At 39.7% G+C, this 27,418-nt stretch overlaps 1 protein-coding gene across 1 annotated transcript in view; it reads right to left on the bottom strand.

Annotated features, from left to right (window-relative positions):
• rbpjb (recombination signal binding protein for immunoglobulin kappa J region b) overlaps window positions 1-27,418 on the bottom strand; it is a 48,096-nt gene that overhangs the window by 5,657 nt on the left and 15,021 nt on the right. Inside the window, exons 2-6 of the mRNA XM_022204424.2 lie at window positions 13,815-13,853; window positions 4,637-4,732; window positions 1,282-1,447; window positions 766-940; window positions 42-179 (exon numbers count right to left, since the gene is read on the bottom strand). Coding sequence (XP_022060116.1) covers window positions 42-179; window positions 766-940; window positions 1,282-1,447; window positions 4,637-4,732; window positions 13,815-13,853 — 614 coding nt within the window. The remainder of the gene's footprint in view (window positions 1-41; window positions 180-765; window positions 941-1,281; window positions 1,448-4,636; window positions 4,733-13,814; window positions 13,854-27,418) is intronic.

Here is a 27,418-nt window from a genome sequence, read left to right as displayed (position 1 = left end):
TTCTGTTACAGATAAAACATTGTAACCTTGCTGACACTCACACAGGTGGATGTAAAAGGCGCCCCACTGCTGGGAGCTGGCGTGAAAGTTTCCGCCTTCCACGTGTAGATAACGTGTACTGACTGTTTGGGACCGCAGTCGGTTGAATAGTGCCACCTTGGTCCCCGATGCAATGCACACTGTGGACAGGCAAGAACATACAAACACAGGAAGGTTACGCAATGACCTAAAAGTGGAAATGCTGCTTACAGGTCAGCTGTGGTAAGAGTGTGATATAACAGGTACGAAAGAAGACATGACACATGGTGGAAACCAGTGAAGCGTGCTACAAGTGACATGATTAAAACAATCGATTTACAGCTACACTGACCTCTAGTGGTTAGAAATAGTACCGATAATATTAAATTACACAATAACTTTCAAAAGTCACAAAGTGCTTTACACAAGAATGTAACTATCGAAACAGTGTAGTATTAAATTAGACTTAACTAACACAGTGAGGATACAATAAACAGTAATGGGAATTTAAAAAGGTAGTAAAGGTGGAGAAATATGTCAGAACAAGACAAGAAATGAAATAAATGGATATGTAAAATCTCAAAATATCAATACACTGGTTTAGAGTTGGAATAAGTCTGCCAGGCTAGTGGCTCTTTGTCACCCATGATGTGTTTTCCAACATAGAAAAATGAATAAATAAATGTGACGTGAGGGCCACAGGCCAAACATATACACAGTCTGTATAAGATTCAAACACACACTCACAGTCAGCATTTTTGAGGGACTGCTTCTTTTTGGAGGGCTTGGAGATGACTTTGATCCTCTTGCTGAGGAAGACACCGATGTCAGCGCTGTTGCCGTAGAACATCTTGACAGACAACATGAAGTGCTTTCTTTTGTCGGAGTCGGATATGTACAAGGTTTTGGCTGTGCAATAATTCTGCATGACGATGTTGGGGAGGGAGGAGAAGAAACAGAAAGGAAATAAATAATTAGATTTGTTTTGCTGTAAATGACTTAATCTGTGTAATTTTTTCAAAAACATGTAAAACCACTAGTCAGATAAAACACAAACATTTAAAATATCCATTTAAAATCAATTTCAATCATGCTTTACACAAGATTTCAATGCATACTTATCACCGCTGTCAATGGAAAACCTCCAAAGAAATTTACTGTACTATCACTGAAAAGCACCTGGAGGTAAAGATGAATAGCTATGGCTGCTGAATATGAAGCTAAATGAGAGTGACGTCAAGTATGTGTGGGCAGGTGTTGTACCTTTCCCTCTAAGTTGAGCTGTTGCATTTCTTGGTCGCTGTTGCCTATGCCAATGAAGGCACAAGGCTGCGACTCCTGCTCAGAGCAGCCGTCTCGCTCCATCTGTTCCTTCTTTTTCTTCCAGCCGCTGCCCATCAGGTACACACAGGGAGGAGGGCAGAAGAACCTGGACACAAGCACATATACGCATGATTTCTTGAATTCAAATCCCAAGACAACACGTGAGAAACGATCATCAAAGTACTGACATTCGTAGAGCTGACGCCTGCCTGACGCTTGAAGCAGTCTGTTCTGCAGTTTGAAGGATGAAGTAGTTCATGGTTAACATTATTAGAAACAAAATAAGGAGAGAAAAAGGAGGAGGAAAGTGCAAAGGTAGAGGTCCTCACTCAGATACATCTGACAATGACGGCCGCAGGTCCAGGGAATTTTATGACTTTAGAAAAAAAATTAAGTTTCAAGTCAGTGTCTCCCACAGTCCAAAGACAAGCTGAGGACCCCCAATGACCGTAATGAGGATTAAGCGGTGTATAGATAATCATGTGCTGGTTCAACAAGCTGATAAAGTTGCTGGCACAAGTGCTAACAGTAGAAAAGATGGAGTCTGCCTTATTATAATGATTTAAGCCCAATTGCTCAGTTTTTTTTTTTTGAAAAAAAAATGTGTTAAAAGAATAAAACACATGAACCTTGAACAAGAAATAATACATTTGAACAGTATATGTCCAAAGACCCAACTACGAAAGCAACTCAGTCTGAATGTTAGCAACTCAAAAAGCCAGAATACTGTCATAATAGAAACCAAATAAGGTGCATCTCTTCATTTACACCAGAAGAGGGCAGACCTGTACCAAGCTTCAATCATAGTCAAAAACCTGTATCAACGTGCTGTTTTGTGCAACTGCTCTAAACCCTCTATCTTGAGGCTGTCAAACTTAATCTAGCAGATGTTACCATGAGCACTCCAGCACAGAAATGATCTATTGAGGAAATATAAAGCAGCACTTCAAATAAAAAGCAACTTTTCTTCCATTTTAGAGACTGCATACCTCTCCTGTTCTTCTCTCCTGAAATATTGTTGCTAAAGTCGGGGGAAAAAAAACGTCATTACAAAAAAGTGACAACTTCGGTTTTTGGTAAAAGAGAAATCAAGTCATTCCTGAACCAGCACACTTCAAATAAATTCATGTGCGTCAGTGTGGAACTGGAAAGCGACCTATTTCGCAACACCAGTGTCTGTCTCTGTGGGTGTTTGTCTACTTTCACCTCCTATAAAAAGCGCAGACAGAAAGAGGCAGCCAGAAAGAGGGAGACGGCACATTGAAATTCTCCATGCACCCACTTTCTGGGGTTTCTTGGGCTCCCTTGTGACAATACAGAAAGAAGTAATCAGAGGTGCGAGACAGACACATAAAAAACATGAACACAGGGTGCTGAGGCCAAAGAATGTTGAAACACTGATATGCACACATACCTGACTGTGGATCTGAATACAGTGATTGTAGCTGTGATACAGCAGAGATACCTTTGGGACTTGCTTAGCAGACTCATTCAGACACTTTTCGGCATGAGGCCTATTGGTTTATTGGTTACTTAAGCTGTGATCTTAACAAATTCAAGCCCTGCACTGGCATGCCATTGAGCAACTCACAAACCAGCAGCGAGGCAGCTGATTCAAGCACGCATATGTGACAAGAGTGTTTGAATGCTTCCTCTCGTTGTCTGACTGGTGTCACTTTAACTGGACAAGACAGCAGAAAAATTATCTGAGGAATTCATCTCAGTCTCAACCTCCTTCTCTCTCTCTTTCTCTCGTGTTGTGCTCCAACTCTCAGAGGTGTCTCAGAGCTGGCGTGCAACGGTTGATTTGCCAAGAGATAGGCCTGATGAGATCGCAAGCAGCGCTGCAGCTTGGCCAAGAAAACAAGCAGAGAATGGAGAGCTGAAGAGAGTTGCAAAATGAGCAAGAGGTGGGGTGGGAGGCGGTTAGGAAAAAGCTATAAAAAGTCTGAAAGTGAGAAGTAGAAAGGTGAGAGCAGAGTTACAGGAAGGGTTTGAGGAAGAAGAGACAAGTTCAAGAGAGCAGAGTAGAAAAAAAAGAGTAGGTGTTGTGACAGCCAGTGATCACCCTTCACTCTTACAACAAAACAGGGTAAAAACAGGTTAGGTTGCCCTGTGAACCTCTAAGACCCGTACAATCTTGCTCTTGAAGCTTTATAAGTAAATACCCCGTGGTTCCACTAAGACATACCCACTGGAGAATTTATTCTTCCTTATTTTCAAAGCTTCCAACTACCCTCTTCCTGCTCTCTGTGGCCTTCACCTGAACATAGCCTCATGCAAAAGGTCACCACTCATTTCCTCCTCTGACCTCTGTCGATATGGGAGTTCAGACAGGTCAAGATACCCACTCGGCACCGAGGCAAGCTGGAATGGATGTTTTTAATCGACTCTTTAGCCTGATCCCCTTGAGTGATGTCGGCTACCTGTCCATAAATCTTTTCCATAAAGGGGTTGACTTTTAAAAGCAGACACAGATTGCAAAACAAGGCTTCATATGTTGTTACATTAGTTATGCACTACGACACAGGTAGTATATTATAGTGGTCTAAATTTTATTATAGTGTGTTTTTCTCTCATAGGATTAAAATTGTGATCTTGATGCAACTCCTACAACATTCAGCTATATCTCTCTAGTAAATATAAGATGGAAACGAGCAGTTGGTCATTTAGGTTTAACACAAAGAACCGGAGGCAACAACAGCTAGTACGCTGTAGGGCTGGTCCCGAATATCCCGAATATCCGTTCGCTACGGCGTTATCCGGATATTAATTTTGGTATCCGAATATCCGTGTTTTTTATTATTTATTTTTTCAGAAGTTCATAAAATCTAACCCAATTTTTAAAAAAAGCTTTTATCTGTAGTTGTCTCTGAGTTTTTCAAACAAGCGTTTATGTTGATCATGGCAAGCAGAATTACCATTTACATATCTCACAGATGTTTTAAGTTTTCTTTCTTTCTTTCTTCTTCATGTTGCAAGCCAGTGGCAAACCAGCTGTTTTTGTATTCGGCTTCTACAACTGTGCAATGTAGCCTATAGCGCCACCTTCTGATGACACTATGCAACCTAATTTATTAACTCCAAAGAAGCAAATGGAAACAAGACGAATTTGCATTTTCAATTCGCACAGTTCACTTCATTTTTTCTTGACAGTGGTGTGGAAACAGAGTATAAATATGCTAAATTGTCAAAAAGCTTAATGACTTAAATTTATTACTGATTATTAAGGTCTGCAGAAACCTTCACACAGGGAGGACACTAACGAAGAGGATGCCGTTTATATTCCACTCACCTTTTTTCATTGCCATAGGACTTCTGTGCAACTTTTGCGTGCAGGATCATAACAGTTTGGTCACCTCGCTCCTTCAGGTAATTCCTCATTGCTTCTCTGCATGACGAAAAGTGGGGAGACAGAAGAGAAACACTCATTAAGAGGCTATTTTGTGATCTGGCAGATGAGGTAAAGTGATACTGGGTGTGACGAAACGCAAAGCTGAAGCAGAGGGAGCTTCTAGAGTTGGTGTAGGGGTCAGTGAAGATTATCGAGCAGCTTTTACAGGGCTGTGCTTTTATGTAGCTGGATGGAAAAAAATAAAGGCGCTTGAAGTGCCAAGTATGGAATGAGGACATACAGAAACCCATACAGTATACTCGCAGTGACCTCTGGAAAGCCTCAGAGCCTGCACAATCTGCTAGCCAAAAAGCTATGTTCTCCCCCAGCTGGGTCCATTTGAGGGTGGGGGTGGGCTGAACTGTTAATGACCGGCTCGGAGGGACAGTGAGGAGCAAAGGGAGAGGAGCGTGGGGGAGAAGAGAAGGGAGAGGGGGAGACGAAGAGTCGGGACTGGGGCAGAGAGGTAAAAAAAAAAAAAAAAAAGAGCGAAAAAGGAAAAGAAAACACCAGAGCTGAAAAAACAAAAACAACCGGGCTGAGCTCACCAGCAAAGATTCCTCATCTCGTGTCTAAATGTTGCAAGGTCCGTGCTCAAATTACTTCTGTCAACTTTGCCAAAATCTCCCATCTCCCCTCTACACCTCCCCACCTTCTTAACATACACAAGCACAAAGTTATTGAGGTATTTCAGAGAACTCTACTGGTGAAAGATCAGGCTTAGATGCACCATTAAGGCACATCAGATGCGTGGATAGTCACACATATGCACAGATGTTGGTGACACCTGACACGCTGGGGTGCTCAGAAGGCTTCCCACTCAGCTTTCCACTCTGCCACGCAATACTGGGCCGCACGCTCGGGTTAGACATGGCCTTTGTTATGAAAAGCAAGGGGCCCCTCACAGTGTAGCTGTGGGAGGGGGACACAGAAGAGGAGGACGGCTGAGAGTGATTGTGGTTTATCCATTCAATAACGGACTGCAAAGTGCTTTATTTCTTGCTTCACGGTGTGATGATGAGACGCTAATTTTAGCAATATTTCAGTCTCGTGGCAAAGCTAGACTGTGCTTGTTGTGTATTCAGTATTTTGGAAATCACTGATTGCCAGCCAATACAGCTGAAATTGTTGGAGGTGCAATCCAAGAGTTCCAAACATTTGATGTCATTTAAATGATCAGAAGCAGCCTGATACCGTTTAAACACCACATGGAGAAAATTATATCAAGACAGGAAAAAGCTCCTCACAGCTCCTGCCAAACTGTCAAAAGCAGTGGTTTGATTAAAACATTTCACTTATTTGCATGTATGTGCTTAAGATGTGACTGCATTAAAGGATGTGATCTTTCTCTCAGCAGCGTCATATACAGATAAACACACACACTTAACCCCAGGGAGACTCCTGTGCTCACAGCTCTGATTGATTATACAGAGAACACACAGTCCAGACCTGCTGATGTCAGGCCTGCAGGGCACATGTCATGCCTCTGATGGTGACTGTGGCCTGCTGCTCTTGCAGGAAGGATGACATCACAGATATGACCCTCACCTTCCTATACAGTCAGTATCTACATCAATCACTTCAGATTTTCCTCCATCCTATTTACATTCACTCAGTGTATCCACCACTGGTGCCAAGGAGTTGATCAAGTTATTGATGAGGACTGCAACTAACAATTATTTTCACTGTCAAATAATGTTATTTTCTTGATTAGTCTATTAGTTTTTTGATTGATGAAAGGGCAGACAATTGTAAAAAATAAATGTCAATTAGTGTCTCCATTAGTCAAGACAATCGTTTCAAATGTCTTGTTTGCCCACAATTCAAAGACACACATTTTACCATCTTAGAGTAAAACATGAATTTTAAAAAGCAATAATTTAAGGAGGTAAAATGAATTAATTTGTGTCTTTAAAAAATTACTTGAACAAATTAATTTAATCGAAGAGAAGTACTCAAATTATTGATTACTGTTGCATTGTTGTTTGATCATAATAGTTGAATACAATTTTTGAAAAATGAATTTGTCCAAAGCAATTTGAAGCTTCCAAACACAGAAAATTATTTTCAACTCATAAAAACTATCTAAAAACTTTAGAGCAAAAATGTTTAAGTGTTCATGTCAGTGGGAAGTCTGTTCAAAACAAAAGTACAAAAAAAGGAATTTATAAGTCTATTAACAAGGTAAACTAACAATTACTCAACTAACAACTAAAACTTCTGTTTCTTAGTTTTACTTGCAGGCAACCTAAAAGACATTCCTCCTGGAATGAGCTTAAAGTAGCCAGGAATGACATGTGAGGTCATGGATAATCTCTGAGGATGTGTTCAGTGTTATGATCTCTGTGCTTTCTCAGTGGTGTTTGAGCTGAGGCTAACAACACTTTGCAATCAGCTCTTGTCATTTTGACAAAGGGAAGTAAAACAGCGCATGAATGGAAAATGGAATTAGATCAGCCACAATCTGAGTCATCCTTATAATTAGGGAAATAGCTCTATCAAATATTCAGAAACATTGCCACATAGTTATTGCATGACACCACAATCAAACGTTAGTGCTGGGTAGGTTACGTGCAACAGCCTTTGCTTGTGGTTAACACTGTTTCACCAAACCATTCCAGACCACTGTGGCTGGGTAGGGGAGAGACGATTCCCCATGAAAACAGAAATACTTCAGCATAAGATTAAACCTTTCACTCATTGTGGTTCTGTCTGTACCGTCATCTGCAATGCCCTCTTTCACACTGACAGTCACTTCAGAACTCCCTAAAATAGCCTCTGAATAGATAACAAAGATGCTCCACATGTGGCAACGATCACATGTAACAGAATAGCCTATGATCAAATGATTACACAAACCCATCTCTATAAACTTGTGTTGTGTGGCCAAGCATTGTTTAAGCCCGCAGAATTTTATATTAAAATCTTGTGGGGTTGGGTTTCCCACTAAATTTAATATAAATTTCTGTGTTCACAAAGATACAAGATGTGTCAGTTTAAATTTGGGGGAAATATGTATAAGATGATGAATAAGACATCTAAAATATAATGAGCCACCACAAAATAAATTTGCTGTAAATGTGAATTTGAAAACATTAACAGCTTTGAACATGTATTCGTTGCATTTTTAAATAACACAGACAGAAAAAAGTATAAAAACTGTGACTATGTTCAGAAATTAGGACTTTTTAAAAGAAAAATGTAAAGAAAATACCAGGATTTTCTGTAAGCAACCTCTTGACATTGAAACAAGGAGGTCATTCATGACTGGAGCAGCATTTGAAGTCTCAGCATATCAAGTACTGTACATTCACCCATCAAGTTAACCCTTTACGCTTCAGTGCGTCATAGGTGTACCGCCGGCGGTACACCTACTAATTTGCATAGGAATTTCAAGAATGTCCGACGGCTGCAAACCCGATTATACAAACACTATACGCCGATGGAAAGCTTAGATTCTCATGAATCCGCCGGTATAAACCACTTTCAGATGTGATTACCACAGCGGGTGAGAAAAACACATTTGTCCGACAAAAACGAATATTCATCCATCCGTTCTCTATACACGGCTTCAACGCACACAGCGCGACTCACATTTCCGGGTTCATTATTACACACAGAAAAAAAGATTCCACAAAAAACGGCCATAATTCAACCTTTTACATCCAGACAACACAAGCCAGTAAACTATTTTGTCCAAAACATGTCCTGAAGTCGGCATAAAATCCACGAATCGGTCGTTTTCAAGGAAATGCACCTCGCGATGCGCGTCCGATATTCCCTGTATTTTTCGTCATTTTTTTTTATTTAAAAATAGAATATTAGCGTTTTTTTGTACTGAAAACGGCTGGAATTGACTGAAGCTTAAAGGGTTAAAAAAGTAATATTCTTTTTTTTTTTTTAAATAAAGAAAAGCTCATTTTTCTGATCAGTATGAAGGACTTTGACATCATCAAGTTTTTAGAGATGTGTAAATATCACAGCGTCAACCTTTTTAACAAGGCTGAAGTCATGAAAGAGGGAGGCTGTACTCCAACGGACTAACAAGTACGTACTGCTGCATGTAAACAAGATAATTCATTTTCACAAGCAATGTGAACATTAATGGCAGGGTTTCTCTGGCATAGAAGAATTTTTGGTTATTGGCAACACAAAGGGAAACTCATACGTACTAAAAATAACAGGATAATGCATGCATTTTTGTCAAATAAGGGAAGACAGACTCATTGTGTTATGCTTACTGTCGTGCATAGTCACTACCTGAATGTCCATTCTTTCGTCAAGAAAAACCCTAATATTGTCATTTTCAGGATATGGGCAAAAAAATGTAAAATTTTGTGCATGTGAATCGAGTAAATAACACATCAAAGTAGGTCTGTGCAATTATAATTTTGTCAAAATGTCAAGGTCTAGTCACAGCATTGAAGTGTATCAATAAATATGTAACCACCGCACATTTGTCTTGTAAGCAGAAGTAGTCATGTAAGCTTTTGCCAGGCACATGACAAACCACAGTCACACTCGAGGTTTCTAGTAATAAGCAACACAGTCAAAAAACTTTTTTAGATAATTTCAAGGCATTATGAAACACTAGTGAAAATCGGGAGAATAATGGGAGTACTGTTGTCCAAAAAGCTGCTTATAACTGATGACTATATTATGGATATCTGTGAAGAAACGACTGATGCCACACATTAAACAAAGCCTCAGGACAGGGGGAAGGTACATAAATTTAAAGTCATGAAAGTAAAGGGATCGGTGATGCTTCGGGGGATAATAGCAATGGCTGAGTGATCAGTCATCTCTTAGACCTTGTGAAATGCTGGCACGCATACATACAGCGTAGCCAAACTTTTCCTTAGTACTTAAGACGGAAGGAGAAGTGAGAAGAGACAGTGACCAGTGCACAGCTCAAGTTCCTGTGCAGGAGTAGCGTGCAGACATTTTTATAAATTCTTTGTGCAATTTAGCATACAATAAACCACTGAGGAGAGGTTAAATTACAATCAAAAATAAATGCACTGAATGTAGAGGTATAAATTAATGACCTATTTCTGCAGACAGAACATATGGGTAAAGGGCATTTCAACTTCAAGTGAACCAGACACACCCACATATGATATTACCAGCAACCAGAGACAAGCAATGACAACGCAGGCTTGAAAGAGAAGCTGAATCACCACAGCAGAAACGCAAACAACCACACAGAAAGTTACAGATAAAGTGGTGGACAAGAATCAAGTGACATAGGAACTTCATCTAAGCAGCAGGTTTAATTTCTGTTGGGTTGTATTTGGGTCGAGAAAATGTGCAAAAGTGCATTCAGCAAGTGCGAGTTCAAGAGAAGAGGAAGGAGTGTCAGAGGTGAGGAGTGAGCGAGAGATGAGAGATTGAGAGAGAAACAGAACCGATGCTGTGAGAGGTGAGGCAAAAATGTGCCAGACAGATTTGCAAAAAGAGACACAGATTCAAAAACAGGCACGATGGGGGGTGTGTGTTTGTGTGAGTGTGTGTGTGTGGAGGGGCTGGGTTTTGCCCAGCTACAGATGCAGCGGAGCAGACAGGCATCTGTCCTGTACATCTGCCACAGCGTCTACAGCAGAGCGGGACTTTCACAAGACCCCCTGTGAACACACACTCTAACACACACAAAGAGTGGAGGGGCATACTAACACACACGTGCACTGTGAAAAGCTCAATTAAGATGATCAGACTGCAATTAGTGTGCCCCCTTCTGCATCACAAAAGGTAGATTACACACATTTGTCGTGTCAGGCTTGGGTGAAAACATTAACAATCCGCCACTTTGGGTTGCTTAGTCTCCTTTTAAACATATGCTCCATTTGAGAGTCTAGGAGAAGCAACCTACACATGAATGCCTGCCTCAGTGTTTGATGTCTGACCTCCAGAAGATGCTTGTGAGCCTCTAAGATACCGAGAGAAAACTGCTTGTAACAACACAATCTTGCAATAGCTTGCACTAAATCTTGGCTCTGATATTTTACTACCGAAGAACTAGCTAATAAATCTTGTCATTATGACACTCGTGTGAGTTGCCTTACAGCCTGTGGCATCAACAACTAATGAGGAGGATAAAAACTAATTTATACAAGAAAAGCATTCCTTGAGCGCAGTACTCCAAGGCTGCTCAGTCGTATCATTTCCGATGAATGAAATCTTGGGAAAATTTGTGGCAGAAATCACGGCAACATAATATAGTTGTATCCACAAACACAATGACCTTGCGCTGAGCACAAGTGTGTGTTGTGCACTGATACCAAATTGCATGACCTAAATATGTAGAGGGCAAGGGGAATTGATGGGACTCGGACTCGGAAACACCCCCACAATTTAATCAATTGTTCCTTGTATCATTTCCAGTAGATAAGTCCCAATAAGTCTGCAGTGGCTGATTTGTAGTAGGATCACAATCATGTGATCATCAGCAGACGGCTAACGTAGCTTCACTTGTGGTCATAGTTACAGTGATGCTGTGCCGCTATCTTGCAATGACTCACAAATCTGTGGATCCAGACTAGAAGCCGCATCACTGCCAAAATTCAATCTGTTGGTCCTTGTGTCATTTCTGAATTTCCCTGAAAATTTCATTTAAATCTGTTACTCCGTTTTGAGTAATGTTGATAACAAACAGACAAACCACCGTCGATCATCACTTAACTCCACCTCCTTGGTGGATTAATAATTTATATACAGTGAAAGCTGAATGGGACATTAAAGGCATTATGGAGAATGTTTTTGTTGTTTAATTTGTCTGATTCACATAAAATGAAAATACTGACCTTTAGTGGACTTGTATGTATGGTTTCTAAAAGAATAAAAAAAATAGAAAAATAACTGTGGACATGGCAGGACCTGAAAAACATCAGCCAATCAATGCGCTCGGACCAAGGCGTTTGCTTTGCTCCCTTTCCTGTCAATCAAAAATCTTCAGGCTCAGGCCTAGTTACGTAGATTATGTTCGCCTTGGACTTACGTGTTTTGTGTATGTGTTGCTTTGGTATAGCTTCGTAGTTAGCTGGAGACTTGTTTTGCTCATCTTGGACAGGTAAAATGTATTATTGATTATTTATTATACTGCGGCTGTAGGCAACTTCACGAGTCCTACGCAAGTTTCTAGAGGGGGGCGTTTCTTCGTAAATGTTAAGAGGGGGGAGGTTAAAGGGGGGTGAGGGAGAGGTTGTATGTGCGCATGCTACGTTCAAAGTCGTAGGAAATTAAATCTCCTCTAATGCCTTTAAGCTCTTGTTGTGATGGAGAAGCAAGGGATTTCACATGTGAATTAACCATAAATGTGTTATTGCACAGTAAGATGGAAAAACTCTAAAAAAAAAAAAAAAAGATTGTATAAAATCTGTTGATGAACAAAAGATGAACACACCAGCATGCAACTCCACACTGAATAATAGTAAGCAAAATCAATCGTTCAGCTTTCATTTTGAGTTCAAATTTAACAGTTTTTTGACAAAAGAAGCAGATAACTGAAAAGTGGTTTCTGTGAAGCTTTTCCATCTGCGGTGATGGATTCTGCAGAGCTGGTCCTACCTCTTTTGTCTGGGAGAACTGGCCCTTGAAGGGGCGGCTCCCCCAACAGAGGCAGCAGCTTATCCAGCCTGCATGCTCATGTGTCTGTTTGCGTGTAGATTTGTGTATCTCTCTGAATCTAAGATGTGTATGTGCATGCATGTGTACTCATATCCAGTGTATGTGTGTCATGTATTGTATTTCCAGTTGAGTAACCTTCCTGACAGTGCTGCCCTGCAGGACCTGGAGCTTTAGCTGCCCTAAAAAGCCCCCTGCAGGATGCTGCACTATTTCAGCGATCTGTGTTGCTGCCCAACTGAAAACCAGGGAACTATAGCTGCTCAAAGGGGAATAGTGGGTGTTCGTAAACTTGGAGACATGAGGACACTAAGGCAGATTCATAGACAAACACAAAGAACAGAGCATCATGATACATAAGGTTACAGCCGCACGCACGCGCACGCGCACGCGCACACACACACACACTTCTGTTCGTGCCTTTCGGCTGCTGGGTAAAGAGTGTTTCATGTCTGTCATGTTCCTGGCCATCAAAAACCATCAGACAAATCGAAGGGCCATTGCAAGCCAGCGCACTGGCAGCACATGAATGAAGAGGGGGGGACATCAAAAGGTGCTGGGGCCCCTTTTTCCAAAACCATGCTTGGCTGTTCCAGGCAATATGCAACTCCTCATTTTCCCTGCTGAGTGCCACGCGCAAAGACCAAGCACATGCACAGACACAAAACACACAGGCAAACCCATGCTTGTTCCCACTAACAAAGACAAACACCAAGAGGCAAACAAGTGCGTACACATACACACCCATTTGGCCTCCAACTCACATACACACAGACCGCCATAAGAAACCCACAACATCCATCAACATTGTGCGTTCACCCGAACGCTACTCCAAATGACTTGGAACAAACTTAAAAAGAACAGAATAATCAAACATGTGCAGCCTAACTACTCAAAGCTACGCCTTGATAAGGTGAAATATTCCTTCTCTGGCATGTTTCTCTACAAACAACTGAAGAAAAAGGTTTATTCATCGCAAGCATATTAACACATGTCCCAAAGGACTTAAGTCCACAGAGATCTAACTAATAAACTATTGATAGTAGAAAAAAATGATGTAAAACAGCAAAGGTCAACAGATAACAGATGTCCAAAGCCACAAGTATGGTTGATCAGGCCAACACGTGCAATGCTGCTGTAGCAAGAACAATAACAACATCTAGCAGAATTATTACAGATGTATTTTGAACGTAAATTACATCACCAACTTTTAGAAATCACAAATAGAAATGACATTTTCCGTGACCCAATAATGACACGTCAGTCTACAGTGAAATGTGTTAAAAATCTCTGGCTATGGTACAATAATTACACCTATTAGAACAGGAGTTAAAAATGAGGTAGTTCTTCAGTAGTTATTCACAAGACTGTGTCTACAGTACACACAAAAGCGGACATACAAATACCACTATGACAAAAAAAACAAGATCTAAAAGAGAACACGTGTGTTCACGCTCACCTTGTTAGGCGCTGTGGCTGAGGGCGCTCCCCGAACTTCCTGCAAAGACAGAGTGAGAAGAAAACATGAGTGGGCCGGTTATCAACCACAAACACATACAGAGTAAACACTGCACTACAAAGTAGTGCATGTATACACAAACACACAGTGTGGCCTTGAAGGTGTGTAGTGGAAGTGTGTTCAATCAGAGGCCAGTGTCGTGACGTGTATTTCTGTGTTTTCATGGCAGCAGGCAGGTTAAAGCAGGTGAACACAATGAACTTTACTCAAACTAATTCCTGTCGATGGCATGTCAAAACAAGTTGTGCATCAATGAGAAAAGCTCCGAGCTTCAGATTAACTTATCATTACACAAATTACTACTATAACATTTCAGAAACTCAAGTACAACAGCAGAAAAACCTATAATTCGTAGACTGCCAACACATATTTGAGACTCAGCAATGAGGTGTGGATCGCTTGAGGTTACAGTGACTTCAAAGTGCACTCAGTGGATATGTACACACATTTACTTTTGCTATCTAGGTTTTTACAGCCTATAGCTTTAAACATGTCGTCGGTGATGCAAACAGTATTTTTTGACTATTTGAAACTAAATCCACTGAAGGCAAAAAAATAATTTTAAAAATTAACAAATGCCTTTATATTGTTTTCAAACTTTATGTATATGGATCTAAATTTTTAATGATGGAACAAGTGACTCTGACTTGGCAATTTCCTGACAATGCTTCGACTTCAATGGTGCACAGGAGCTGCAGGCAAATTTCATTTGGTCTAAGGAAGCATTTAACAAAAAAAAAGCACATACATAATTCTTCAATTGTTATTTTCAATTTAACAGTGGGTGATACCAATCTCACTTAAAAGAAAACTGATTAATTTATTTTGCAAACGATGTGAACAAAGTGTGTGAAAATATAGAAAGAAAAATTGTTTGAAAATGGATTGACTAAATTCTATCACGCTGACAGCCATAACTATTTAAAATGAAGTATTTAAAAGTTAATGCTTTTGGTAAAATATCTGCAGATGAACTTGATGAGTTTCTTCTAATCAAAAAGATAACCATCTCCTTCCAAAAAGGAACAAAAGACATTTCAGAAACTAATGATTCAGCTGTTTTCTAAATAAATCTGCAACCTTGCCATGGTGTACAGCTATCCCTAAGACACACAGGAAACAGTTCAACTTTCCTCTAAGTATTTAAATCAAGTTATTTGACAGTCAAAGTGTTTGCAAAGCTGCAGGGTGCAGGGCTGCTCCGAGACCTCCCCGACACTCTAAATCTACAAAGAAGAAAAGCAAGAGGTGACCTTTGTCATGTAAACCTAAAACTGGGAGGATGACACATTCGTCATGGCTCATTTTACTTTTCAAGCATTTCTATGTCTTTTCCACTCAGCCTGATGTCGTACCATTTTTAGCTTCCCATCTTCATGACATTACCTTCACTAAACCACTACCAGTGTCATACAGCTCCGAGCACTAGGACGACTCTGCCGTCAACATGGAAAGCCAACTTTAAGTAGAATTCAGCCTGTTGGCTGATAAATCAGCAAACTGTGACTGAGTCATAATGAAAACTCTTAGTCATAGAATGCATGCAGCAAGAACACCACCGCCAACACTACATTTACAGAAAAAGGCTGTAAACTTACAACATCACAGCGGAGGAAGACTATTTTATGGCAAAGTAGCAAAATGTATTGCATGTTATAAACAATACATTCTGGCAGGACAGTTCAAACATTTTACACAGAGCTAAAAGAGACAATCTACAAAGATGTAACTACCCAAATAAACATAATTAAATAAACCTTGCCACAAAAACAAACAAGCAGAGCCATAGCACTAACAGCATTATATCGAAGACAAGCGTGAAATATTTTGTTTAATGCAAGTCACTACTAAATGAGAATTTATTTTATCCATTTTACCCTCATGACATGATTGAATTTCAGACAATTCAATTATCTGTTTCCACACTATGTGACTAAATCAAATTAAACAGGAACAAAAGAAGCGTACTTAAAAACCAAACCTCAACAAAAGTCCTGTATATTTTAAATAAAAACCTCTGAAGTATTAAGAGAGGTATGAACTTAAACCAATGGCAGTTCTAAAAGAGTAGAGATAAGGTAAATAGTAACCATTTGCTTCTTCCTTTCTATAGGTTCTCCATCTTCTTTAGGCTTTTACAGGACGTGTTTGTCATTAACAACGCAGTATGTGCCCTACGCACCAAATAATTAGTCTAATTAGTCTCATATAATCACATTATGGTTTTACAGTGATGTGGCACGTGGAGAGGTCTGACTGAAGTGTGAGTTTTACCTGCAAATCTTTAGCTGTGTATCACTTATTGGCACACTGGCCAGATTAAAGTCTGCAACTAGCATCCTCCTAACAGAGAGCTCAAAGGGGCAGCCAGAGCTCTAAGACCGTCCAGTATGGTTTACATCCCCCGTTTGGGAGCTTTATGGAAACACAGTAAGTTATCACAATAGGAAATCAGATAGAAGCTGTGTGAGAAAATGAAGGCTGGATAAAAAAAAATTAAATCCCTTTCACTTCTTATAGTCTCGCTCCAAAACATGTAGACTAGCTTCTGTTTTAACCCGACTAACATGCTTCAACTGCTTTCAAATTATTCTTTCAAATCAAAAAGCTACATATTCACAGTTTCCTGTTACTTTTTTGTTTTTAGTCAGTGTTAATTAAACAATATACCGTAATGTTTGCTACACAGCACACTGGAGTAGGAGTTTAAAAAAACAGCACTAGTTTTATTTATATAATCAAGACTTGATTTTTATTATCAGTACACCAAGAATCACGAACTATCTGATTATTTCCCACAGATCAAGGTCACATCTTTAAATATCCTGTTAATAGTGCATAGTACAAAAGATTTGGTTCAATATCACGTATGAGAACTGGTTAAAAGTTTTGCCATGCAGACATAGTGTTAAATTATTGTAAAAAGGCATAATAACTCAAAAAGAGGGACAAAAATAGCAAAAACAGCAAGTGAAAGAGGCAAGGGGGGACCTCAAAGCATGATTGGTGCCAGAGCCAGAAGGAGGGATTGGAGGTGGAATAATTATAAAGGAGGGCAATCAATAAGGTTCCCACAGTGAAACAGTGATGCCTCAACTGGCTAATGGATTCCAGACGGCTCTGTTCTCGCTCCCCTCCTCCCGCTTCTAAACCTCACCCCAACTGCTGCAAACAGGGAGCGATGGAGGAAGGAATACTGCAGGGAAAGTGTAGGGTGAGATTAAAGGCGAGGCGAGGGAAGTAGAAGTGGATACTGCACTGTGGAAAGACGAAGAACAGGATGTATGGAGAGATAAAACTTTAGGATTTAGAGGTGCATGAAGAGGGAGAAACGGAAGGTGAAATAGGGGGAGACGGGGTGCAAGAAATCATGTTTGCACGAGGGCTGGACCCGAATATTCGTTCGCTACGGCACTATCCGGATATTAATTTTGGTATCCGAAAATGATACGACTAGCGCGGCTAGGCTAGAATTTCCCATCACTGCATTTAGTCACTTTTTAACAAATATATTTCTTATAATTACGTTTTTTTTAAGTACATGCCATTGAATCACACAATAGTTGTGACTTTATATGTATTTACAGTATGTATGCATCAAAATGAAGTCACCAATCTCAACCATATTCAGGTACTTCAATGGGGTTGTATGAAAATACTGGTGACAGCAGAAAAAAAGGCTTTACTGTGATGTAGAGCAGCACAAAAACAGATAAAGGTGATCGAATGCTAAAGAGATGGGTTAGCAAGTTCTGTGAAAAACCACCGTCCACATTTCCAATTACCTCACAAACTGACTCGAGACACAAACACCAACAAGAAAAGACGACCAAGCACAGGAAACCACAAAAGGTAGAGTTGCAAACAAAAGGCTTGCTGACTGTTGCATCTGCAGTTTTTTCTGGTAGATGAGGCGGGAATGAGCGGCTACATTTCAAGGCAGTTCATCAAGAGTTTGAAAGTTATTCTTAATTTCCCTGACATCGATGTGGCATCTGACTTGTTTCGATGGTGATGAGTTTCGGTAAAGTCTTGGCTCTTGCGGCATCCGTATATATATGCAGCCTGATACAATTGAGTAGAACTGAAAATGGTATTTAACCACTTCTATTTTAATCAGTTTCCATTGTCTTGTCTCTAGTCTGCACAGCCTGCAGCTCAACTCAGTTACGTTTTGGCAAATTTACCTCCATAAAGTGTATTTACATAGTGCCTTTAACAGCACAAAACACTAGAATTATGTGATTTTGATCAAACATTGTTGTAGTAGTGTAGTGTTATAAAGCTTATATTTGAATATTTTTCACAGAAAAATTTGATGCCTATCTTTATCCTTTTCTGGGTTTTAACAAAATCATCTCATTCAAACTCAGTGACTTTTAGGGTTAAAATCCACCATTTTTGCCCATTTCTGTCGAGTGTTTCACCTAGTTTTGGGCTTACAATTCAGCATGTCTCTGCTCAAGCTGCTACACAAGTGGTTATTAAACACAAAATTTGCTTTCTCATCTTTTTTTATGCACACAATGTCACCTAATGAGTCAGAGGAGGAGTTTTGCTCTCCCTTCCCTCTGACCTTCCTTCTTCATCCTCCTCTTACCACTGATTCCTCTGGACACAGTGAGGGTGAAAGACACTGTGGCTAAACAGCAGAAGTAAGAAATGAAGCAACATGATACAATTCTCTACAACTAAAAATAGACTGTAAGCAGCAGTGATCAGGCAGGAAACCCTAACACACCTGTTATCTGTCCCCTGTTCTCTTACTTCAAGTGACTTCAACAAGTGTCAAATAAATGCCTAAAATATACAATATGGGGCGGCATGGCTCAGTGGGTACAGTGGCCGTCTTGTAACCGGAAGCTTGCCGGTTCCCGTAGAGCTCATGTCGAGGTGTCCCTGAGCAAGACACCTAACCCCTAATTGCTCCTGGTGGGTCGTGGTTAGCGCCTTGCATGGCAGCTTCCACCATCAGTGTGTGAATGGGTGAATGTGACGTATAATGTAAAGCGCTTTGGATAAAAGCACTATATAAATACAACCATTTACCATTTATACAAGAGTAACATGAAACAACTGAAAACATCCTTATTCAACACCGCATGTAACAGTATTTCTCAAGTGTATTTCAAGTAGATGCTATTAAACTGTTGCACTGACTGAAATTCTACCACTGAACTCAACCCAACAAAGAAAGTGGGGAAGCAAAATATTCAAAAGTAAATTATTTTCATTTCAATAGCACAACTGGAGTATATCATGTTACTCATCCTCTTATTTATCTTTAAAGATTTTTTTTTAAACAAGCAGCATACTGCATTACAAATAATGATTTCAATGCTGAATATAACTGCCTCTAAATACAACATACACACGTTCACAAAATTGTTGGTACCCCTCAGTTAAAGAAGGAAAAACCCACAATTCTCACTGAAATCACTTGAAACTCACAAAAGTAAAAATTTATTGAAAATTAAATCATCAAAAACAGCCATTAGTTTTGAATTGTTGATTAACATAATTATTTAAAAAAACAAACTAATGAAACAGGCCTGGACAAAAATGATGGTACCTCTATAAAAGATTGAAAACTATTTGACCAGAGTGACATGATTAACTCAGGTGTGTCATTTAATTGACATCACAGGTGTTTCCAAACTCATAATCAGTCAGTCTGCCTATTTAAAGGGAGACAAGTAGTCACCCTGCTGTTTGGTGAAAAGGTGTGTACCACACTGAACATGGACAACAGAAAGCGAAGGAGAGAATTGTCCCAGGACATCCGAAAAAAAATTATAGACAAACATCTTAAAGGTAAAGGCTATAAGACCATCTCTAAACAGCTTGAAGTTCCTGTGACAACAGTGGCTCATATTATTCAGAAGTTCAAGACCCACGGGACAGTAGCCAACCTCCCTGGACGTGGCCGCGAGAGGAAAATTGATGACGAAAAATTGAAGAGACGGATCGTTGGAATTGTATCCAAAGAGCCCAGAGCAACCTCCAAAGAAATTAAAGGTGAACTCCAAGGCCAAGGTACATCAGTGTCAGATCGCACCATTCGTCGTTGTTTGAGCCAAAGTGGACTTCATGGGAGACGACCAAGGAGGACACCACTGCTGAAAAAAACTCATAAAAAAGCGAGACTGGAATTTGCAAAAATGCATGTTGACAAGCCACAAAGCTTCTGGGAGAATGTCCTTTGGACAGATGAGACCAAACTGGAGCTTTTTGGTAAGGCACATCAACTCTATGTTCATAGACTCAAAAACCAAGCATACGAAGAAAAGAACACTGTCCCTACGGTGAAACATGGAGGAGGCTCAGTAATGTTTTGGGGCTGCTTTGCTGCATCTGGCACAGGGTGTCTTGAAAGTGTGCAAGGTACGATGAAATCTGAAGACTATCAAGGCATTCTGGAGAGAAATGTGCTGCCTAGTGTCAGAAAGCTTGGTCTCAGTCGCAGGTCATGGGTCTTCCAACAGGACAACGATCCAAAACACACAGCCAAAAACACCCAAGAATGGCTGAGAGAAAAGCGTTGGACTATTCTAAAGTGGCCTTCTATGAGCCCAGATCTGAATCCCATTGAACATATGTGGAAGGAGCTGAAACATGCCATTTGGAGAAGACACCCATCAAACCTGAGACAACTGGAGCTGTTTGCTCATTTCATGTTCTTTTCACATCTGTTTATGAACCCTGTAAAGGGCCTTTTCGCTTTGCCAATATCCTTTTAGGAACCTGATAGGCCCATTAAACTGCTCAGCCAACTTGCTGGTAGCTTACCCTGGCACAGTTACTAATGGGTTAGTGTGTCAAGGGCATGAATGGTATAAGATGGGACAAACAGTCGTTCTATTTACGAGTGAGCAGTGAGAGAGTTTGTCCTGACTGTCGTTTCACCGGGAGGTACTGAGGTGGACTAAAAGTTCTTGTGTCTGGCGGTCCAAAATGGTAACATTTAAGCCTTAAGCACTTTTACTACAGTTTCTTTAAACATGCAACTTTGTAAACATCAACACAGAAAAAAAGTTTGCATCATGACTGTGCCAAAGAGCCAGAAAAATTCAAGATTATTACCAACAATTTAGTAAACAACTCTCGTGTAGAATCTGAAGTTGGAAACAATTTGCCGCTATTTTGACAGATGTCTAATTATAAAAATCTTCCAAGAAGCAAAATGTCCAAAACTTGCGGGTTCTAGTTTAGCAAACCTGATATGTGATGTTTCTATTTTGCTTTTTATAACTCAATATCTTTGGATGTGGACTGTGTGCAATCCCCACACTGACTACCTTTTACTTTTGGTCACCAAAGTGTAACCATTTCATTCGCTGTTCAGTCCAAATTGAAGAAATTCCCTAAAGGGGCTCCTCAGATATCGCATTACTGAAAATGGGATGTACAGTCAGAAAACCTAAAAACAAAGCCTCTGACTATCAACAGTGAACAGGCATTACAAGGAGTTAATAAACAAAAAGATTTTTATCTTACATTCTTATCTCTTCTTATATTGTGTTATTTTATAAACAGAATTACTGTTATGTTGATTGGTATACGATTATAATCACATCTACAATCATCATGAACATCTGAAGAGCAGTGTTTTTACTGATCAGAAACAATAACATCATAAGGCATTATACAACTGGAGTTCATGGCGCATCAAAGAGCAAAGTTTTTCTTCAAAGCTGCTGTGAATTTGCTGCATTTCTTATCTATTATATGTGACTAGTGATATATAAATGTATAAATGTATTCAATCTCGTGCACAATACAGCTAGTATGCTTTTCATCACAGTTAAAGGATTTTTTTTTAGTTCTTAAAATAAATACAGACTTGATATAACTTGATATGACCAAAACAGTCAACAGCTACTGAATGCAGTTAGCATTACTTTCTATTTAATTTTACGGGCTCTGCCTCGCAGAAGCACCTCGTTTTGCTTCGCCTGTTGGCTTGTCTGGCTTGTGACTGACAGAATGAGGGTCTAACAGAACTGCAGACAGCGTTAGCTACTGGTTAAAAGTTGTAGACACACAATCAGAGACAAACAAAGTTGAAGTAGCACACTGACTTCTGACATGTCACCTGTTAGTCTGAACGCATACATTAATCTGAGACAGTGAAGGGAACACAGTGTAAAAGCTTCAGGCCAAAAAAATTTCCATTTTGAACTTTATCGAGACTGTCAGCTTCTCTTTTACAACAATGGATTAGTTCTGAATTGTTCTTAATGCTGTTTGGTATACAACTAGAGCTTGTGAGCAATGGGAAATTTGATAAAAGGTCTTTCATGCTGCCAACAACAATATACTGAGAGCACATTAAAATGCTTGTAACGTTATGTAAGTATGCTGGCATTAAACTGTTTAGACTAAAATATCCTGAATATCTTCACTCAAAAGGTTTACTTCAACCATACAGATATGGCTTTTCAAACTGCATATTTACCCAAAAATATGATAAACATGTCTGCCCAATATTGCCAATATAAGTTGTTGATATTATCAGTTCCAAAAAGCATTTTGGCTGCTTTAGAAATACACACAGATGGTCACAAATATTCAGAAACTGAAACCAGACTGACACTTTAATTTCTCAGAGGCTGAACACAAGAGCAGCCAGAGGGTGACAGACCATATTTTTGTGGTAGCTTATTAAAACCCAACACCTCTAACCAACAGCAGATACGACAAAGACACTGAGTGAAACTCCACACTAAACCTCCCCTCAGGCCTCTTTCACAGAACACACACGCAACCGCAACTCATACTGAGGATCACTTAAAACATTTTTTTCTATTGTCATATCAGAAGCAGAGATGGCTGACAGTAATCCAGTCATCTAGAAATCAGAGGGGTGTTCATGTAGTGAAATGGGACATCTGCCTTTTATATACAGTTCATCAGAATAATAAACAAACTACCCTTTAAAGACTACTTTTTTGGTATTGTATCTTCATTATATTTTAAGGCTTTTGGCCAGTGGATAGTTTGTTAATAGTTCCTGGCAATGCAAAAACTATATTTATTATGTAGATATTTATGTAGAAAAAGATATTACTTCACAGTAAAAGTAGCATAAATTAAGTGAGGACAGATTTAAAAACTTTGCTGACCTCCTACAGAATCTGAAATGTCACAACCTGCTGTTTTATTTATTTTAATTGCATTCATATGTGGTGTAAATAAGAGCTGAATAAATTGTTGCCGACTACCTTTGGATTTTGTCCAGTTTGTTGGATTTAAGAAGCAACTTTAACACGTAACACTTTTGAATCTGAGGAATTTTATTGACACGCGAGAAAGCAAACAATTGAGAAAGCAGTCAGCAGAAGGGGAAAAAAATATGAAAATAAATGCTAGTTGAAACCCTGACCTTTCAAAAAAACAAAAATTAAAACAAAAATAAATGGTAACAATTTGTTTTTATCCAATCTGGGTTTCAAAATGACAAAAATCACCGACCTCCCTCTTCTATGGCAGACATTCTTTTATAAATTCAGCCAGTCCTTACTACAGGAACAAACACTTCTGAGCATTAAAAGCGGCTCCAAACTGTAACTTTCATTGATAAATTCTCTGTGAGATGTCTATTCAAGTTAAACATACTACACAAGTAGATGTGCAACACCATGAGACATTGGTAATAGAATAAAATTAACCTCTGGATGGCGCATGGTGGGGAAGCAGGGAGGGTTCACTCATCATTCTCTGACAGGTAACATGACATATGAGGTTTTGGTGACAGGGAGAGATGGCAGTTGCTATGAATAGAGGATCGACCACCCACCTCCACATGCTAACACACAAACACGCGTTAACACACGTCAACACATGCACACGCAACGGGGGGTTGATTGAGAGAGTGTGAACTCAGCCTGGCGTTCATACGGGGATGTGTTTGACAGCTGTGACTGACAGTCCAAACAGTTCTGAGGAAAAAACACACATCAACACCCGAAGGCTCCGAAGACCAAAATACACACCCTGACATGTCCTCAGCGCTGTGTGCTAGACTAAAAAGACACTTACACTAGCACAAAAGTGCAGAACGCACACATATGCTTTTTGCTCTGTTGCACAAGCATATATCTGACACATCTCTAATAAATCCAACCAGAGCAAACTTTTCCTTTCCATGGCAGTAACTTTATTTCTACAACACATTTCATACCAAGAGCAATTCAAAATGTTTTACAGAAAATAAACAGTAGCATTCTAACAATATCACCGGATTAATGTTATCAGGCTACATGACCTTTGAGAATCATTAGTAATAGTAATTTATCAAAGCCAGAAATTTTAAAAGAATTGTCAGATTTTCAACTTTCCAAGGGTCTTTGTAATCAATATGTTGACATGCAGTCTCATCACAAAAACTAAGTGCATGTATGCTAAAAACCATGACATTACTTTATTCTACAGGTCTCATAATAAAATTAGCAACAGTTCCGAAGAAGCAGAACTTGTTGATTTCCAAGAACTACTGCAACACTCGATGAACCTTACTGGACCACTCTGTGCCATGCTGCAGTGACATTTATCACATTTAACACCGATGTGGAGTGACAAACTGCTGGTTGTCATGATATAAATTTCCTTAAAGAAGCTCAAGAAACAAAAATACACCTCACTGCTGATCTACGGCTGAACAATCAAATTTCTAGTTCTCTCCGCATACACTTTTCCATTTTTGAAGAGGTGCATATCACATTTGTGTCACCATATACATCCCCATAACATCTTGATGAAGGAAGATAAATCTGTTGTGCCATTTCCATAGAAATTAAAGTAAACACTAAAAAAAAACCCTTCTCTTCATAGGAACTGGGAGACACTACGCAGGAAACAATTTCTGCACCTGCAGGAACTGAGACACTGAACACTTCAACAGAAAAAAAATGCCACGTTGCCTTTTTCGAGGCAAAGGTGACAGCCACAGAAATTTTGCTACGTGTTTATGGTGTCAACTTCACTGGTCACATAAGTGAACAAAACATGAAGTGCGTTAAAATGAGTGTAAAGGCTAAGATTGTTGGATTACAGTACAAACACAGATGACATTCAAATAAATTAATTTACCGTATCTGGTACTCTTATGCAAAATGAGCCAATTTTGTCAACTTTTCTTTCATAAAATTACAACAATGCAAAATGTTTTGACCCTATCATTCAAACTTGAGCCGTGGAAATAATGAAGTGTGACATCTTTGGTTGAGCACTTTCATGTTTTCTCTACATTTTAAATAGACAAACACACACACATGTATCTTTTGTAGGCCTAGTACTTCCAAGGGGACCAAAACACAACAAACAGATGCCATACACCATCATTCATATGCTCAAGGTCGAGGGTTAAGGTGTAGCCTCTGGGGTCAACTAGCAGGCAGCGTTCTGCATAAGTGTGCATGTGTACGTAGCCTGATCCTGATTATACGACCATACAAAGATGGGCTTGGCCTTAAATCACTTTCTGATTCGTTGAGGCAGATGCACAAGGCTCCATCTGTCAACAGGAAACACTTGTTATGATCTCAGTTCTAATTACAAATTAAATTCACCTACTATCATACTTTTGTTATAATTAGGCAGATTGTTTATCGTGCTTTTGCATTGTCAGCATTAACACTGGCATATTAAAAGTGATACAAAATGTGCCATATTTGTCAAGTGTAAGTTTGAATCTCTGCCGAAATAGTTTTCACACTGCTGCGCTTACAGACGAGGGTGGGTCAAGTGCACTCTGACACAGACTATACATGAATATGAAACCTCATGTCTGTGTATGGATTAGCATTAGCACATACACACTTTTCACACACAGACACATACAGCTCCAGGACAGTGCACACAAACAGCAGTGCGAAGGAAAAAGGAGGGATGGGATGAGGGATTAGGCCTATAAAAAGGTGTCTGGTTTCCCTGCCTGAGGGCTGATAGCAGATATCACAACTCCTCGGAGTGGCTGTACACCTCATTATCAACACTATTCTCCCTCACAGCTTCTACCAGCCTCCATAGCCATCGGCCATCTCTGCGACACCAAATATATGAACCCTGCTCTAGCCATGGCTGAAGACATGGTACCGACACAGAGGTACAAGGGAAAACTTCATTTCTAAGGCAACTTTTTCCAACTGTATGCATCTGTTGAGTGCATATTTGTCTACAGCTATGCCACTAGTATTAAAAGCACTGAAATAATACAACTAAACCGAGGGTGTTCATAACTGAATATAACATGAATGCTGCTAGTAAGTCTATGGGACCCAGAAGGAATGTGGTTGTGCAGAAACAGCAGATAACAGTTTAGTCTTTTGTAATTACACGTTCCCTAATGACGGACTGCAGCCTTGTGGGCACTCACGAACAAATGACAAATTAGTTTGACAAATTTGAAGATATGACTGACTGTTCTGTGCGAACACAGTTGGAACGTAGCCTCTTGCCCCCACTAACTTTGTTCCCCCTTTTTTTGTAATGTTCAGTGGAAAAACCAAAAAAAGAAACACAGAAAAGAGAACAAGATAAGAATCAACAGCAGTTTTAAAAATAGATGCCTGTCCACACTTTCATTTTTTTTAAGTATCAAGATTGTCCTGTTCCTAGATTCTTGTATTTTAAATATTTGTTCCTCGAAGGTAGCTCACTACTAAATACAGAATCCAAATGAAGCCTTCACTATAATTACGCATTAGTGTTCTGAATGGTGTTTCCTCTCAGAAATGACTATAATAATGTGTAATGTCTGTAACCTGTACAACTACCCTTAACCTAAGATGTACCATGTTTGCCGATAAGTCTGCAAACTCAGTCCAATTAATTTGCAATATCAAGATCAGACCATGCAGGCAGAGAGACTACAGTAAAACGATCCCTTGGATTGGATGTCATTCTTGAGATAATGTACACCAATACAGATCACATGTTGACACCAGGTGTAAAATGGGGCTGATGTGAGGTGGCCTCATCAGCTTATGGCAGATGTTTTCAAATGATATTGAATATCAAAATTCCTGAAGCTACGGACAAATTTGTTTAACAGAGGTATCAAAATATATCCACTGAAGCAGGCTTGAGGTGAAAGAGGAGGGTGCATCTTCATGTGTTGGGACTGAAGAAAACTGATGACCATCTACTGTACAGCCAACATAAATTGACACCACCCTACAAATGTATTGATTTCTTTCAGACACAGTAAGTAAACATTATCAGAGCTATCAGACTACCTTATTAAAAGGCTTATAAAAGATGTGCGAGGAGTTCAAACATGCCTTGAAGGCTCACAAGGTGAAGCCTAGCCAAAAATCAGCAGTGTTTGAAAGACAAGAACAGACTGAGATTGAGACACTGTGCTCCTTGTTACGGTTACCTGTGTATGACGTGTTCTCAAGACTTCAAGACCGGACAGAGAAAAAATGGGTGGAAATAACAAGTCTCACCAAGCAAGTGAATGTGCATATATGTGTGCGGGACTTGCGTGAGAGAAATTTGGAAATTCAAGCCTGCTGGCTGCATAAGTCCTGGCAGTCTAT

This window comes from Acanthochromis polyacanthus, chromosome 23 (assembly GCF_021347895.1).
Source record: "Acanthochromis polyacanthus isolate Apoly-LR-REF ecotype Palm Island chromosome 23, KAUST_Apoly_ChrSc, whole genome shotgun sequence".
In the NCBI taxonomy this organism is placed as follows: domain Eukaryota; kingdom Metazoa; phylum Chordata; class Actinopteri; family Pomacentridae; genus Acanthochromis; species Acanthochromis polyacanthus.
This window is presented reverse-complemented; position numbering and strand designations above follow the sequence as displayed.